Raw genomic sequence first — 17093 nt, forward strand, 5'->3', positions numbered from 1 at the left:
CTTGCTAGTACAACAGTGTTCTTCTGGCAAATTAACCAACTTTTTCTTCCAGTTTCTGCTCCTTTTGTTCTGCTTTTTTTTTTTTTTTTTTTGAAAACGAGTTCATCTTGCCATACTCTGTAACAGCTTGCAGTAGTTATCTTTGAAAAAAGTTCCCTTTTTCAACTCAGAAGCATGACTGCACCCTATTTAAAGATGAGCTTCATCTCTCCAAGTTTCTTATTAAAAAAGAGTTGATGATGTAATGCAATGTAATGGTAATCCATGGAAAAGGGTTTATAGTTCTCTGAAAGCAGCAGGCTACTGTCGAGTCCAAAGCAGTTTAGAGATGAACTATGAAAGGAGGAAAGCACATTTGATTTGCGTAACTGATTCTGATTTTATCCCTAGTCAGTAGTGACTTTACAGTCAATAAATGAAACAAACGTAACTGAAAGGAAGACTAAAAGGGGAAAACTAAAAAGGGAAAAGCTATGCAAAACCTACTTTTAGCTTTTTTAAAATTATTATTATTATTTTATTTATTTCCTCATTCTTTATCTAAAGTATGAGGGTCATACCTCCTTGAAAAACCTTGGCAAGACAGCTATATAAGAACAATTATCACAGGCATATAAAAGCCTGAAACTATAGTCCTATATTAAAACTATCGTCCTATAGTTAATACCTACCTTTCTTCATTCTATGTTCAAGTGTTGCTGTTTACAAGTCAGCAACCTGTATCTCATTTCTCTACTATTCCAAACCTGAACAACACCCAAAAAAAAAAGCCAAGACTTTCCAGCAGAAGTGCTAGAAGTGTTTCACAAAGACTTCTTTACAGAGAAGCACTGGCTTTTTTTCTATTTCTTGATTAAATACAAGCATAAAGACAGTATATAACTTATTCAAGACTTCTGAGAGTATTTGATGTTTCTCTCTCAACAACTCTCCTGGATTTGTAGGAATGTAGCTAGTACCACTTCCAAGTACCCTGGTCCTTTTCTTTCCTTCCCTTCTACAAAACAAGATGTGGTTATGTTTGACATCACATTAAAACATTCTGTATTTTTAAACTGGTTTGAAAATATACTGCAGCAAGTTAATTTTGTTTGGGAATTACATATAGGCAAAAGCAAACGCAGCAACCATATACATATCAAAAGTCAAACAAACTCATCCTGGACAAAGACGTTAGTTATATATAACATTAAGAAAGATCTGTAAAATTCACTCTAACTTAAACATTTTCAAGTTTTCATTGCTACCAGACGTCCCCTGCAGTCATTACCCTCATGCCACTGGATGAAATGGCTGATGGGTGGCTTAGAGAAGGTTTCAAGCTGGCACTACTATTTAACAACTCACATTAAGCTCACGTACATCTTTTAAAACACATATGAAACACCTAGTGTTGTCAATTGCTTTTCCATATAATGTTGTGATTAGCAGCAATATTAGCTCCAGGAGCTACTGCCACCCCACTGCATTGCTTGCCTCAATGTCTCCCGTGCACAGTTCATACCACCTTGCGGTACTGCTTACTCCTGCGCTACAGACCAGCTAGAAAGCTTGTACTCACAAGAAAGGAACAAAATCTCCATTCCTAGCTCAAACCAGCAACTTGATAAAAACAAGCCTACTCACGGAGGTGTACAGGATTTACCAGCAATAAGGAACTCCTTCAGAAAACTATAATATTGTTTATAAACATATATTTTAAGCAACAGGAATTTGATCATTCTAGGAATCTCAGATGAAGCAATTCTGAAACACAGCTAACTGGTTTTCTTGACCTGATGCACCCCTGAACTGTATTCGCAGCCAGGCAGTAATAGGGAGATGGCTGTGAACCTATGGGAAGACCACCAAGGCTGGTGGGAAGGCCCACTGACATATGCTTAGAAATGGCTCATGGTAACTTTTGTTCTCCAAATGAGGTTTGGAGCCAAGATCCCTCCCTCTGCCCTATCTGAGCACTAACTGCTGCTGTTCCTAGCTCTGGGGAAGCCAACAGGACTCAGTATCAGCACATGCTCAGTCCTCTAGAAAACACTGTCTCTGCCAAAGCTAGAGGTGGATCAGACATGTAGTTAAGGAGAATCAGTTCTAGAAAACAGCTCCTCAAATCCAGAAGCTTCACTAAGGATCCTCTGCCTTTCCAGCCTGAACCCTGGCAGATTCACAGGTCTTTGGCTCCTGTCAGAGACAGCTACTCACACACCAACAAAATAGTCACATGGAGCTCTCATGCCACCTAGGAAAGTCAAATAGCTGCAGGAAGTTCACCATAACTGAACTTGGGAGAAAGCATCAACAAAAAAAATCAACACCCTGTTATTGAACTCCCTGAGAATCTGTGTTCTCAGTTTCACTTGATTAGTGTCACCATTTTAACTAAATTATTCTCTGCAAGAAAGTTTTCTGGAACAAAGCCCATAAACCAATGATCCATGAAAAACAATTAGAACTACTTCCTTTTCATAAGTTGTATAAGCAGCAGAGATCCTGTCAGTTATGGTTGGAAGAAAGTCATCACACTACTTTCTTCTTATTCTCTTTCTCCTCCTTCCCCCTTATTCTTCCCCACCCATTCACCCCTTCAAATATATCACTCTTCAGTAATAAAGAGCAGTTTCCCTGCCTCTATGTATTCGGAACATATCACCCTTTGACTATGTTAAATAGAGCGTTTCCTCAGACACAGCATCTATTCTGTCCTCCTCATGCTCATACGAGCTCTATCCAAACAATCTGAAGAGACAGGATGTTTAAATTTGGGGGGGGGGGGGGGGGGGGAGGGGAGGGAGGGAACACTCTCTGGAAGGCACAGAAAAGGAGCTTTTTAAAGAGCATCATCTGTTCCTGAAAAGCAATCCAAATTGCGCTACTAGTTTTTGCCTACATTTCACGGCCCAGTGTAGCATCAAGCCCATCCCAAACAGTTTAATTTAGGGCTGCTGTAACCCCTCGGAGAAGTTCTCCTAGAGAACGCTTCTGACCATAACAAAACATTAAGACACCCAAGATGCACATAAGTCTAAACACTATTTATTCTTGGAGTTCAACCCTTCTCCCAGAAGTCAAGGGCAAAGGCTCCACCAGCTCCACAACTACCAGGACTCTTCAGAGTTGTTAGCCTCAACTCTAACCCCATTACTAGGAAATCCAAGTAGACCTAACTGCCGGCCCTACAATTGAGCACAATAAATGGCACTGTTTATTTGTGTATGAAGATGGTGCTTCCCTCTTCCGTGTGCCCTGCTAAGCTGGAGTGCAGTACGAATGCTGTATCCACGCTTGATGTGACTGCTTTCTCAATGCTACGGGGGCAAGCTAATACTCCCATCTTACTAAATGTTTGTTAAACCAGTTAATAAAAGTAGTATAATAAGGAGTTTCACTGTAAATTATCATCTTCCTGTTCCAAATACAAATGTGTTTTCTTGGAATTTCAAGATTTTCCTCAAACAAAAGGTGTTTGCATGGGATGGAATATCCAAGAAGGTAAAAGAGTTTGTAAAAGGGAAGCATATTTGTGTGATTAAAGCACAAAATCTATACTTAATTAACAGATTCTCTGTTCCAAGATCTGCACTTATTTTTTATTGTTCAATTAAAGGAAAAATGTGATTTTTCAGAAGCCGTACAGTAGAGAGCTACCCATATAATAACTGAATTCATATGAACTGCGCATTCATCTGCTTGAGTTTTCAAAAACCTGAGAGCCTAGGTACAAACACACACAAATCTAGATAGAAAATGTAATTTGTATTAACTTATTAACTGCCTGTCATGAAGTACAGAAGTCATCTCTTGGCTTTATCATGACCAGAGCTTTCTTTTCCTTTCCTCTTCATATATATATAATGGCATATTTCTTCAGCATTGAGCCCTTACACCTGAGCAACAGGCTTCAGTGGATCTTGTCACAGAATATATTTCTCTCAGTTTTATGCACATTACAAAATGACCCATTTATGGTAATCATGAGGTAACTACTTATTCATAGATGTTTAGCATTTCCCTAGCAGCCCAAACAAAGAACAATGTAATTTTAATCTAAACAAATGTGGCAATATTACTTCATGGAAATCATTACATTTGAGAAGCAGCAGACATTGCTGAGTGTATGTTCACAAAACAGACTCTTCCAGATTCATGCACGCACATGTACTCTCAAGAAGCCCCTACTCCTCGTAGAACAGGCTGACAAGATGTTCCTTAAAATACACGTACCTGCATCAACAGTTTGATGCATCAAAAAGTACAGAAGCAAAATGCATCTTTCACTGGAGAAATAGCTCACAGATGCACACATTAATTCTGTACCCTTAAAAATCTGCTCACTAACTGCAAAACAGAGTAAAATTAGTTCTTCATCCTTGACCAGGCAGTGAAAAAATGCTTGATTTGAAGGCCAGATACATTGTTCCAGCTAAATGCAAGCCGTAAGTTCTCAACTGACATTTGCTTTGGCGAACTCACACAAATCAAGATCGCCCATTCTGCCTTCAAAAAAGGGCTTGGGGATTTACTGTGTTAATGGGGCATTGTTCATTTATAGGTATGACAGTTCACACAAACTTGTTTTTCAATGGAAAAAGTCACAGACAAAACTATTCCAATTCCCCTTGAAGAGAAGGGGGAAGCTTTTTGTGAAAGTTGGCAGTCTCCTTTGCCTTTTCTTCAACTGAAAGAAAAAAACGTCAATACAAGAGAAGTGGAACTAACTACACAAGAAATACTGTGAAAGCACAGAACAACCTGTCCTATAACCTGCAATTACAAGTCCCAAGCAACCTCCAAGGGACCACTAACTGGGCCGTCACAAGCAAAAAGCAAGGGGTGTCCGTGCATTGTACACAAGACAAAATAAAGCTTAGAGCTCTCTGTTTCCCCACCCCAAAAATATAAATCACAGAATCACATAATTGTCTAGGTTGGAAGAGACCTCAAGATCATCAAGTCCAACCTCTGACCTAACACTAAGAAGTCCTCCAAGGGGGAAGACTTCATACAGAGTGTACAGAAAGCTGCTGTTAAATCAACAAATAGAAGTGCTGTGTTCCCATCCAGTCCAGAAGAGAAGTTACAATATGCAAGGCACCACCTTGCCTTGCCTTTAAAAAATGATGCATTATAGCATCTGTACAGTGATCTGCGCACTCCAGCATACGCTGCAGTGGCCACAGTTGGCTTTTTTTTTTTTTTTTTTTTTAAATATTGCCAATCTGAAAAGTGTTCTCGTTGCACTTCCACATTTTCTAGGGTCTATTCAACAACTGATGACAACTCTGAATCTCGGGATTAGGAAAGTTTCAAAGGCAGCTCTGTTAAATCTTTACTGTCCTCTCCCATTTAAAACTCAGCACGTACTACTACTTATCTGAGTAAACTTTGGTAATCTTCATGCAAATGCATTTGGGTGTTTCATTCTCAGGGCAGGTAGTAGAGATGAATGCTCTTTCCATGACTAGAGAACTTTCCTTGAGCTAATTGAAAACAGACGTATTTTGAGTAACGAACACTGTTGCCAATAGTCTTGTAGGGAGGCAATGCAAGAATGATTTATTGACTGTGAATATCACGTAAATCTGTCCTCAAGTAAAAGGATCATCTCCGCACAGAATAAATGTAAGTACTCAGTCATCAATGCTCTGAATTTTACATATTTCCTAACTAAGCAAAAAACCACAGCATATCCTAACCCCCTCAGAGGTTCTCACACAGCAAATTATATCTGTATTTATATCTAAATAGAGCCAAAAAGGCAACACTCAATTACAACATTGTAAAATTAGATTATATTTCATGTGTTTTCCAAGACTTCCTTCTACCATCCCATTTTCACATCACCTTTGCATTTATTACTTACTCTGTGGTCCAAGGGGAAGGCAGTAGTCAGTCAATATGCTGGAAGCTAAAAGAAGAGTTTTCTTTTCCATCTATAACAGCTGTTGTGACCTTCCTTTTTACTGCCATTTCCAGCAAGTGTTTTTGTTTCATTTTCATCTGAGGCCTGCAAATTCTGACCATTACAGGGATGGAAAACAAAAATAATTTTTTTTTCATGGAAACTTTTGATGAACATCAGATGCTTGAGCAACTCTCCTGATTCATAGTGGAAGTACGTTCTACAAACTTCTTTAGAGGCACGCACAGCTTTCTTTTGTTTATCATTTGGGAGTTATCACTCTGAGGATCTGGATCTCACTTCAGCTATCTTGCATCTAACACACCATAGATTTACTTTTGAGTAAATCTATGTAAAATCTATGTTGAGTAAAATCTAAAGCTACATTCTCTGCAGACATTCACTGTGTCCTAGGCACATGCAAACTCTGACCACACTGAGCATGGTAGGTCCTCATTTGCACTGCAGCAAGAAAGTCAACATATATCAACGACTATGAATGCATTCAAAGAGAAAAACTGAAAAAAAAGAAAAAAAGGAAGAAGAAAAAAAAAGGTAAACCACTGTAAATACTTCAGTAGCCATATTAAAATCTGGAAAAAAAACAAAACAAAACACCCTCTGAATCTGGTGATCCTTGAGTCAAATAATACTGGACATGAAATAACCTCAATTCTTCAAATTTGTTTTGCTGTTCTGTGACTATTATAAGCTACATTTTAGTCCTTTATGGTACAGAGTACACTTGTATCAGCTCCTCCATGGCAGTTAAGAGAAGAGCTGTGCTGAGTAGCTCTTGAAGAAGTTGATTCCAAAAGCAGAAACATAAGAAAGAAACTTGGCAATCTTGACAAGTTAGGGGAAAAAAGTGCCTTCTTTTAAAAGAAGAAATTTGCATGCCCACTTTGACTCATCAGCTGTGGACCATGCTGATGAATGTCACATTGTACTCAAGCTGATGCCATATTTAAAGGTAACTCACCACAGACAAACTGATTTCCATGAAGCTGTCCAGTTACTTGGTGATAATTTGGGCCATTAAGAAAATAAGGCATAGCCAAATACAGTGACAAAGAAACTATAGAGGCTCCACCACCCACTACTATTGGTCCTTCACGAACTAATTGCAAAAGATTGATTTCTTTATTTCCTTCCATTCTAAACAAGAGTTTGACCCCTAGCATTGTACCTGGCTGGAGAGGAGTATTAACAAGGCACTGAATACTCTCCAAGAGCAGGACTTGATTTCTGCCCTTCAATCCACCCAAGTCACTGCAAGAATGGGGCATGATGAAGCTCAAAAACATCCAACAGAGCATCAGACTTTTTAAGGTTTACCAGACGTTTAGCAAACAACTTTAAGTACAACAAAGTACTTGCAAGCTTGGCAAATGTTAACTTCTGCATCTGAAGGGCAAATTTCAGAAGCTCCACTATAAAACTGCAGTATTTGATAGTTAGCTGCATGCATATGGACGCACATAAATACAAATGACCCAGGCAGTAATGGATGGATCTACTTGTGAAATGGTTAACCTTCAAGACTTGATTTCAAGACTCTGGAAATAGCCATTTTTCCCCAAAGCAATTAGAATATCTAATTTGTAATTACTTGGTCACTTTCAGTTTAATAATGGAGAGACATTGTGCTAATCGAATACCCAGTCCTGCACTCCCTAAAGTGCAACACGGGAACAGAGGTCAATGCACACAGCCAAGGAGACTCATCAGCTCAGTAGGCTCAGTGAAATATGCTTCAGAACTGTAATTGCCTTCCAGAAATCACTAATTTTGAAGGGATTCTTATAAATCCATAATTACAGAAGAGCAAATCCTTGTCATAAAACACTGAAAACTATATTCATGCAGTTCTAAAACATTGCTTTCAACAGCATGGCCCATTGGAAAGGTATTCTTGCATTATGCTCCAACATAAACGACACTTTAATGCAGTGCCCAGGAGCAGCACTGAAGATTGTATTACGGCAGTGAAGACATGCCAGGTCAATACATGTATGATCCATCATCCCTTCGCAGTGGAAGGCAACTGGAGTCCAGTGGTGGCATTTTGCCTTTTTTTTTTTTTTTTTTTTTTTTTCCCAGGTATCAAACACAGCTCAGTATGACATCCTGTTCTACAAAACTCACACCACCTACATGATTCAATACTTAGGAATATTTAGAGTTATCCTTACCATAAGTATTGGGAAGAGAGTCCATCTGTCCTTCTATCGTTCCGTTACCTTAGGACAAAGCTACTGAAGCCCACCAACCTCAATAGTAATTGCTGCCAATTTTCCTTTTGAACCTCAGCATTCCTTCAGAACAGCTCCACTGCAAGAGACGGAAGAAAACTGCCTCTGACGTTTTGCTGGAAGAGGAATACAGCTATGAACAAAGGTTAAAACTGAAAACCTGAAACTGCTTCACAGAGGTGTGGCTGCTGAAACCTGACATGGTTGCGTCACCAAGTTTTTACTTTGGCAAACACAGCTTCCTGAATTCAAACAAATCTTAGACAGAACTATCTTTTGTTCCAGCAATAACCAATTATTACACAGGCACGCTTTCAAGGTCGCTAGCGGGAAGAGTAAACTACACCAGGATATGTCAGTCACAAGTAATGTTTTAAAAAAGTTAACACCGAACTATACATATTTAAAGCCTCCCACACTTAGCAGGATGCAAAGTGCTTACTTCCTTCCAACTGACCACAAATAAACATGAACAAAAAGATTCACAGAAAGGCAACATTGGATATTCATATTCCTCTCTGTTACAACTTATTTCAACATTGCTTACAATCTAAATAATTCTTGTTTTACTTTGGCAAAATAGAACAAAATTAAATGTCTTGCTTGAATGATTTTGGTAGAAGACTATGTTGCCTTTAAAACAATTTCAAGAACAGGAGGAAAAAAAGTGTGTTTACCAAAGACTTTGTTCTCCTTTATATTAGGAACTTTAATGGAAATACAGATTTGAAAAAGAAGCATTTTCACAATTGCTAATAAGGACTATGTAACCTATATTTGTATCTTCTTCCAAAACAGAATAGTGCTCAAATTATAAGTATTGTTGTACTTATAAAGACATTTATATTTCATGAATGCAAAGTCAAAAATACAATCATTCCTAAAGGTATCACTTATTCTCTTCAGGAGTGCATACATTTAGATTATTACTAACAAAAAAGGGCATTAAAAAACACACAAAAAAAAGTCAGTTCTTGAAACAGACATCATAGGCAAAATTTAAAAAAAAAAAAAAAAAAAGCAAAAGTACTGTAAAAGGAGACATAAAGCACCCTTCTTAAGGATTTAAAACAACTCCTATTAAGACAGAGGAAGATCATACCACATTTTTCTGGCAGGGAGGTTTTGTACCTTTCTTTAAATAAGAGGATTATGACAGAAGTTAAATACAAGATATTGGACTGGACAGACACCATCATGTTCTTGTACTAAAGGTCACTAAATGTGTTGAAAGCTTTACTACAGGCTTTCCTATACAGTTGGTAAAAACAACAGTTTCTTTTATTTCAACTTTGTATTCCTCCTTCAGTTACAGTAAACTGATAATGCCAAGTGAATAATGAGTGATAATAAAGAAAACAATGCAATTGCTGTTGTTTTGTTTGGTTGTCTTTGACAAACGCGTGAATTGTCACGTGTACTGCTTCAGTATATTGAACTATACTTCAGGTTGAAAAACTATACTTCTGCTTTACTGTGCTTCAGAATATATAACAATATTACAAATAAACAACACAAGAGCATTGTTTTGGTTAAGATGCTGTTCACTCACTGGATTTAAAGAATATTTTTAAAGACTCTAACAGGAAAAAAACACACACTGGTAGATCTTACTGAGATCAGAGTTGCAGAAAACAACCTGAATTGTAATGTTTACTGCTTTCATGAGCACATTCTCCATGCACACACACATGCACAATGATTAACTGCCATAATTCAATGCAAACAGTAATAAAAGCTTTTTTTCTCCCTAAGTAGAGAAGTTAAACACCTTCCTTTCGCAAGCTTCAAAAGTATGCACTGAGATAACACTGACATGAGGCCTCCTCATGCCCAAGAAAGTACTTAGCATCCATGACATATGGACTTTGAAGCACGAGTTTTCTGCTTGAACATGCCTACAAAAACAATGCACATGTCAAGTATTTATACACACATACCTGGGTAAAAAATTAACAAATACAGTATAAGTCCAGTATGCATACAAAGTGCTTTGCAGACATACTCTGTAACATGGTGAATAAGAGTAACAATACTTGCTAAGAGCACACTGAAGTTTAAAGACCCTCTGAAAACATTTAACTCCACTTATTGCTCATTAATGGCAATTGGTTAGGATTTAACCTGAGCATCAAAAGAAGTTATTTCCTCATGGGGAATTATGGACCTAACTGTACAACAACACGTGGAGGCATAAACACCAGCCACCATCTGCTAGATTAGATGGGTCTCCAGCATGATATGCCAAAATATCCAGACCCCACTTAGAACTCCTACATCATCTCTTGAAAACTTCACAATGGATCTCAGAAATCTCAAGGACTGACAAGAAGACCTAATGTGACATGAATGAAAAAAAGAAGGGGAAGTGAACGAATGACACCACCAAGGGAATTTTCCTCCACCCTCTGGAGGGTTTCATGACCTGCATGCAGAGGTCATGCATGTTGTAGGGCTGTTCTTCAGACAAACACTGCCAGGCTGGAGAGAACACTGGTACACCTAACCAACACCACGTTTCTGAAAGTGGTCATTATTTGCTTCTTCATTTATGTCAATGACACATTGAGAGACACTTGCTTCTGAAAAAAAAAAAAAACAAAAAACTCAGAAACATGCTTATGCTGAGAAGTGTGATAACTCTATAGTTTTCTAAAAATTGATTATTTACTGTAACACCTAATTGTTTCCCTATATGAAAATCTAAACCATCTCAATTCTCAGGAGAATTTTCTGCCTTAGTAGTCTCTGCAGGAGATGTGTTTTTTAATGTAAACATTAATTCTGCGAGAACAAGGATAGAGAAAAGAGAGTGGGTGGGAGTATTTCCTTTTCCTTGGATTTAGTTTCACCAGCTGCTCATTGTTTACAGGCGATGTTCTACCTTTCCATTGTTTCATACATTTCCCCCACTCCTTTTCTTGATCCCTTAGAGGCAAGCACTTAGATAAAGCGATATATTTTCCTCCCTGTAGTTAAAATTCGGTTGCCCAACTCTGGATTTATTTAAACCAAGGTCCTGTTTTGATATGCACGCTCATGTCTGTCCTGCTTCCTTCCTTCACAAGACAGTAATTAAACCTCTGTAAATCCTCTTAGTCCAATGTGATTTTCTTGTCTCCTTGTCACTCCCTCTTGTTGGTTCATCAGGTTACCCTGTGTTTCTTGGTAAGCTTGGCTAGTCTTAACTATATTAAATAACTTACTATTCTTACACAATTTTTGTAATTTCATCATGCTACTCATATTGAAGGTAAAAATGCACATTTGTGGAACAGAGCAACCCCTTCATCCTTAAATTCTACTGGAACTCTTTGGCATATTCAGCTGGCCATGACATCTTCTTACGTGAGTGCTTCACTGCACCAGACTGAATTACTCTCAGACTGTAGAACGTTAAGTAAAGAGACATTTGTTCTTATTAACCAGACAAAACAAGCAAAGCCCACAGAACTGAAGTACTCACCACCACAGCCCCATCTACTTTTTCTTTTAACTACCAATTAGAAAAGGAACTATTTAATTTACTTTCTATATTTGTAAGGTGACACATTACAGCGCAGACCATCTGCTTCACAGATCTATCACCCTTCTGGTTTCCCTCCCATACATTTATCTCAAGTATTTTATGACTTCTTGTACTGGGTTGAATTCCCCTTTTCTGAAGGATCCCTTCCCTGTTGACTCAGTTTTGCTGCATTACTACTGGCTTCCGTTTTTCTTTTCTGTTCCCACCTCCCCCCCAAGACGTGTCTTCTCTCTGAGACCAGATGTTACTTAAACCTTTATGATTTTTTTTTTTTTTTTTTATGATCTAAATTCAAGTTTCTTTCCTTCCTAAGTTAGAGGCATGACATCAAGAATTTGTCTGAAGGGGTAGGAGGGAGGGAAATAAATCTTTCCTCCACAAATTCACTGGGCTTGTTTGGGCTGGCATCAGTTATCAGCTCAGAGCTTCCACTTTAGCTGTATTTTTGCCTATTATTTACGACAATTGGGCAACTATTAACAGCCTTGATGTTCACAACAAAACCACATATTGCCTGTACTAGGACTGACAAACATCATGACTTAGTTTCCTTTGTCTGTTACAAAGATTTTCAGAACATTTCAGATCATTTTTTAGTCCAAGCTAAACTTTAGCTTTAAATAAGCAAAAGGTGTGGGGGTGGAGACAGACCTTTTTAAACTGCTAACTGAAGTGTTTAAATCATGGCTGACACATCTAACTTGAAATAATTACAACTGTTGTAATAGAATTTAGCAAACCGCAGTCAGGTGTCTCTATTTACTGCATAAAAAGGAAGGCATTCAAAACCAAGGGAACCTGTTAAAGCATGTTGTACGGCTTAGCTCATCTTTCCAGATCAGTAATACCAAAATCCAACAAATACCTTTTAATGCAGAATTATATTTAAAAAAAAATAAAAATCCTTTGGTGGTGGAAGAAAAAAAAGTCTTCCTCCTTCATACTCTGAGTTACAAAAAACACAGAATACCTGAATACTACAGACTGTACCTGTAGTTTTGAATGACAATTTTAAATCCTACAGCTAACCAGAGTCAGTGTAAAAAAAACTGATGTACACCACAAGCAATAAGAAAACAAAACACCCTAAGGCACACAACTTTAATTACACCTCTGATATTATCTGTATCAGTAATCATCTAATGTTGATTGTATAGATACAGTTTGTTTAGATATAAAGCTGTATAGATACAGCTTTATTTTTTAACAGACCTTGTACCGTACATACAAAAAAGAGGTACAGAGCACTGGCCTGTGATTAAGCCCCCTAGAAAATAAATTTATGTTAAATTCAAGCAACAAGAATGAAATTAATTTTATTTCATTTTAACTGCAGTCTAGCAGAGCTCCTCACAGTATCAAGACATCATTAGGTATAATTTCCAGCCCACACATTTATACTTATTATTATTGTTAAATACAGCAGTAATTTATTACTATTTATCGGAACTAATTGTAACTTCACACTCCCATATGTAGTGATATCTGGAGATCTTTAATTATTTAGAGACCTTTAAAATCAATTTTGTACTTCTTAGTCTCCTCTGTGAGCCACAAAGTTTCAATTTTAATTCACGTTCAATGATTCACATGAAGAAAATAATCATAATAAAAAGCCTCAATTTATTACCCCAGTTCACTTTGTCAGATGTGCCAGACTGTTTTACAAAAGCACAAACAGTAATGCCAGCCCCCTCATGCAAGCTTTTTAGGCATACACACTCCTTCCTTCAAAACACCTTATTCAGGACTCGTTTCTAACGTTTTAGAGGGTAAGGACCTTCTGCCCCATGCCTACACATTGGAGAAGAGAGACCTTTTTAAAAAGTATTCCCTGCATATTCCCTGCTTATGAGATCATGAGCGAACAGCGTAGGTACAAGTGTAAGTTTCTGCTCTGCCACTCTGCAGTATTACAATAGCACCACAAAACATTTCACTTGCTTCTTCACTGTTGCCTTCCAAATTGAATGTAATCCTGCTTTATCGAGAACAGGCATTACACAATGCAGTACCTCCCCAAAGCAACTCATAGCACGGGCTGTCGCTACCATCCCCAGACACTTTCTAAATGTAAGCCAACACTGCAACACGTACTCAACGACTGTATTTCAAGCAGGCGGGTCCCTGGAAGGAGAAGGGTTCAGGTATTTGCCTGCATTATTCCTTCCGTTGTTGCAGTCCCACGGAAGGGTCAGATGATGATGAGGGCTGAACCACATAAAACACAGGCAGCCAGCGGGAGCTGTCCTAGCTGGACCTGCAGAGCTGATGGACAAGGTCCACTGCCCAGCCATGGCTGCTTTCAAATGGCCCAGGAGCAGCCAGGGGACATATCCTGCTCAGAAAGCTCCAGCTGTGGGCATGGATGCACCAGAAGGAAAGCACTGGCTTGTCAACAGTGCACATGAACTTGCGGTTCAAGGATCTGTCTTAATGGAGGCAGAATTACATTTCCATTGCTTATTCTTCTTAACAATGCCATTATTGTTACTTTACACCTAAAAACTCAGTGAGAAAGAGCACAGAAAATAAATCACTGCCTCAAATATAGGAGCTAACAGCTCATTTATGTAAGTTCTACTTTAATCTTAAGTCTCCAAGCTAAGCCTTAAATGTTTAGGTCAATAGCTACTTAGCCTACTGGGAACACCATTTATGTTCTTTTTTTAAATATCAACTACATTCAAGCAAAACATAAAACTCACCAAAGCAGAGAACAAAAATATTATTCTACAACTAAAGCAAAACAGAAAAGAGGAATGTCTGGTTATTTTTAAGCACCTCTATGGAAGTTGTACAAGATACTTCATACTGGCAGTTGCTTTGGTCAGCTCAAGAGGAGAGTACATGTGGTAATACACAATCCCTATTTTCTGGAAAGATGCATTTATTACTGAATCTCCAGAAGCTGCAATCAAGAGATTCTGGCTCTAGCACACAGAAGTAGAAAAGACTTTCAGATCAGTCCTGTTACAGCAAACTAAAACAAAAGCCTCATAATGGGCCTTTCCCTAAAAAGGGTTCATTTTGCTCCACTGCCACCATTAGAAAAGACGTTAGAATCTGTTTCAGTATTGTCCCAAACATCGAGTGCAACAAGCATTTAAACTGGGAAAAGTTTAAATGCACCCTTAACACAGCTCAGCAACACCTTTTAAAAAAGGTGTCTCTTCCCCAAACAGCCAGTTGAGTGTTCTAATTTCTTCCGCATCATTGACTGATAGCCCCTTCCTTGTGTCCCTTTCTTACCTTTTTTTGTGCTGACCCATAAACAGGCAATGCATCATTTCCAAAGTAAGCAAATGCTGCAAGCCCCTTCTATTCTCTGGAAATCTAACACTGCCAATACAGCCGTATAGGATTTCACTCGTTTGTTTTTTTTGTTTGTTTTTTTAAAAGTACATCTTTTAACATTAAACATACACCTAACACATCCATTCTCCAATTCTTTTCTTGGGGGACAAAGAAACCAGAGAAGTACACAGACACCTAACATCCTTTTCAGAAAGCATTTGTGTAATTAGATGAGGCCTCAACTCACAGCAACCAAACTCAAAATACTACATTTTAGTTAAAGCTAACACCACCTTTTCTTCCCACTAGCTTCTCACATAAACCATTATTAACCTTTTCTTTCTGCAAGAGACTGCGAGCAAGCTTGCTTTGCCCCAAGTTATTTGGAGTCACCTGTTACACGCACCTTTTCACAGCATTTAGATTCTTTGCTATCTTCTGTGCAATTTAACCTGCCCCTGAAGTGCATATCCTCCTGAATTTAGAACAAAACATAAACATGGAAGTGTTACATCCCCATCTTCATGTGTCACCTGGGAAGGGATGAACAAACCGGATTACCACTGTGAGGATAAAGGGACTGCACTGGTCAAGGCACTCAGGTTTATAAAAGAAAGGATGTATTGGTCCAATGATCACTGCCCCTAGAAGAGCTGCACTGTCCTAGCATGAGCCAGCAGCACTCCGTTGCTGCACTGCCCCAAACCAGTGTGTCTATTAACATTTTCTTTGGGCTTTCACCTAGCTTCTTCATTACGCCCCCAACCCCAAAAAAAACCTGTACAGTGAATGCAGCTTTCTACAAATGACCTGCATGTGTATGTGCGCATGTGTGTGTACATGTCAAGGGGTGGTTTTATTTAGTTTGGAGCAGTTAAACTTGTCAGGAGACTTCAGAATATCAGCTAAAGGAGACATGTTCTTGCTCAAGACATTAGTTTAAGCATGCTGAAAACTGATGCAACACACAAATGTGCATCTTCCTTTATTATTTTTAGCACGGGGATCCACCTCCCCACTGCCCCAAGCTACACCTTGGGAATATTCAAATAATCTTCCTGTAAGCAAGCAGGAATTGTACATGCTTACTAAGCAGAGTAATTACCACTGTCATTACAATACATGGTAATCATGCATGGCCTCAGATGGTTAAACAAGCACCTTTGGAGATTTGCCACTGGACTTTCAAGGCACACACAGTGAAAAGAAAAAAACTAAAAACTAACAAACAAACAAAAAAAAGTTTTTCTAACTTCTTAACTGGAAGTGAAAATGGCAAGGCTAATCACAGCTGTCACAGCTTCACGCAACTTGATCCACTAACAATGGGAAATATCGAGACAACGCAGACATGGGAGGCTTGCTATCACTCACAAAAAAAAAACAGACTGGAACAGACTGCAAGGTAATTTCCCAGTTCGTAGAGTAAGTGCCCATTTGGTATCTTCAAATCCTGCCAACAATCCTTGCCAGCACGTTGTTTTAAACACCTGCCTGCACCTGGGGAAGTGAAGAAATGCAGCTGCTAAGCCCTGGAGCACAGCAAGATGTGGTGGGTGCTGATCACACAGAAGTCAGCGAGTAGACGTCTTAAACTGCCTTTCAATTCAGCTACAACCTTGTTTTTAATTCATTTTTTTCTTCTATTTTCACTCTAGCTATGTTCCCAATTTCTCTGACAGCTTCCAGATATCCCTTGATGTAATTCATAGGAAAAAAAAAAGTGGTTTTTGTTTTTTGTTTTTTTTTCCATATTAGGTTTTTCATCCCCCTTCACAAATGAAGTTTTGTCTTCTTTCAGCACGATATTCACTGAATGCAAAATGTCATGCGGTTATGGACTAACCATCAGCTCCAGACCTGCTTTGTCTGCACAGTAGGAAATGCTAAGAGCTCCTGCATTACAGAACGGGCATTAGGCAATTCCAGATGAGACCACTGCATACCAGGAAACTTACAAGTCACAGTTTCCAAACACAAACTTTTGCCTTATGTTTCAGCAGCTTACAAAACAACAAGAAAAAAAAACACACCACAATCAAAATGTCATCACCAGATTTCTTCCTCACAAGGTATTACAATCTGATGTTTTTAGAGACCAAGTGCTTTAGTTCGA

The 17093-nt window shown here is 38.5% G+C and overlaps 1 protein-coding gene across 2 annotated transcripts in view; it reads right to left on the reverse strand.

Annotated features, from left to right (window-relative positions):
* The window catches only part of EML4 (EMAP like 4), a 156591-nt gene that overhangs the window by 108899 nt on the left and 30599 nt on the right, over positions 1 to 17093 (reverse strand). Inside the window, exon 2 of one of the 2 annotated variants that reach the window (XM_084512672.1) lies at positions 8092 to 8230. The exons of the other annotated variant lie outside the window; for it this stretch is intronic. Coding sequence (XP_084368798.1) covers positions 8092 to 8116 — 25 coding nt within the window. The 5' untranslated portion in view covers positions 8117 to 8230. The remainder of the gene's footprint in view (positions 1 to 8091; positions 8231 to 17093) is intronic. 2 annotated transcript variants of the gene reach the window in all.

The sequence above is a fragment of the Aythya ferina genome (assembly GCF_964211825.1).
Source record: "Aythya ferina genome assembly, chromosome: 3".
Taxonomy (NCBI): Eukaryota; Metazoa; Chordata; class Aves; order Anseriformes; family Anatidae; genus Aythya; species Aythya ferina.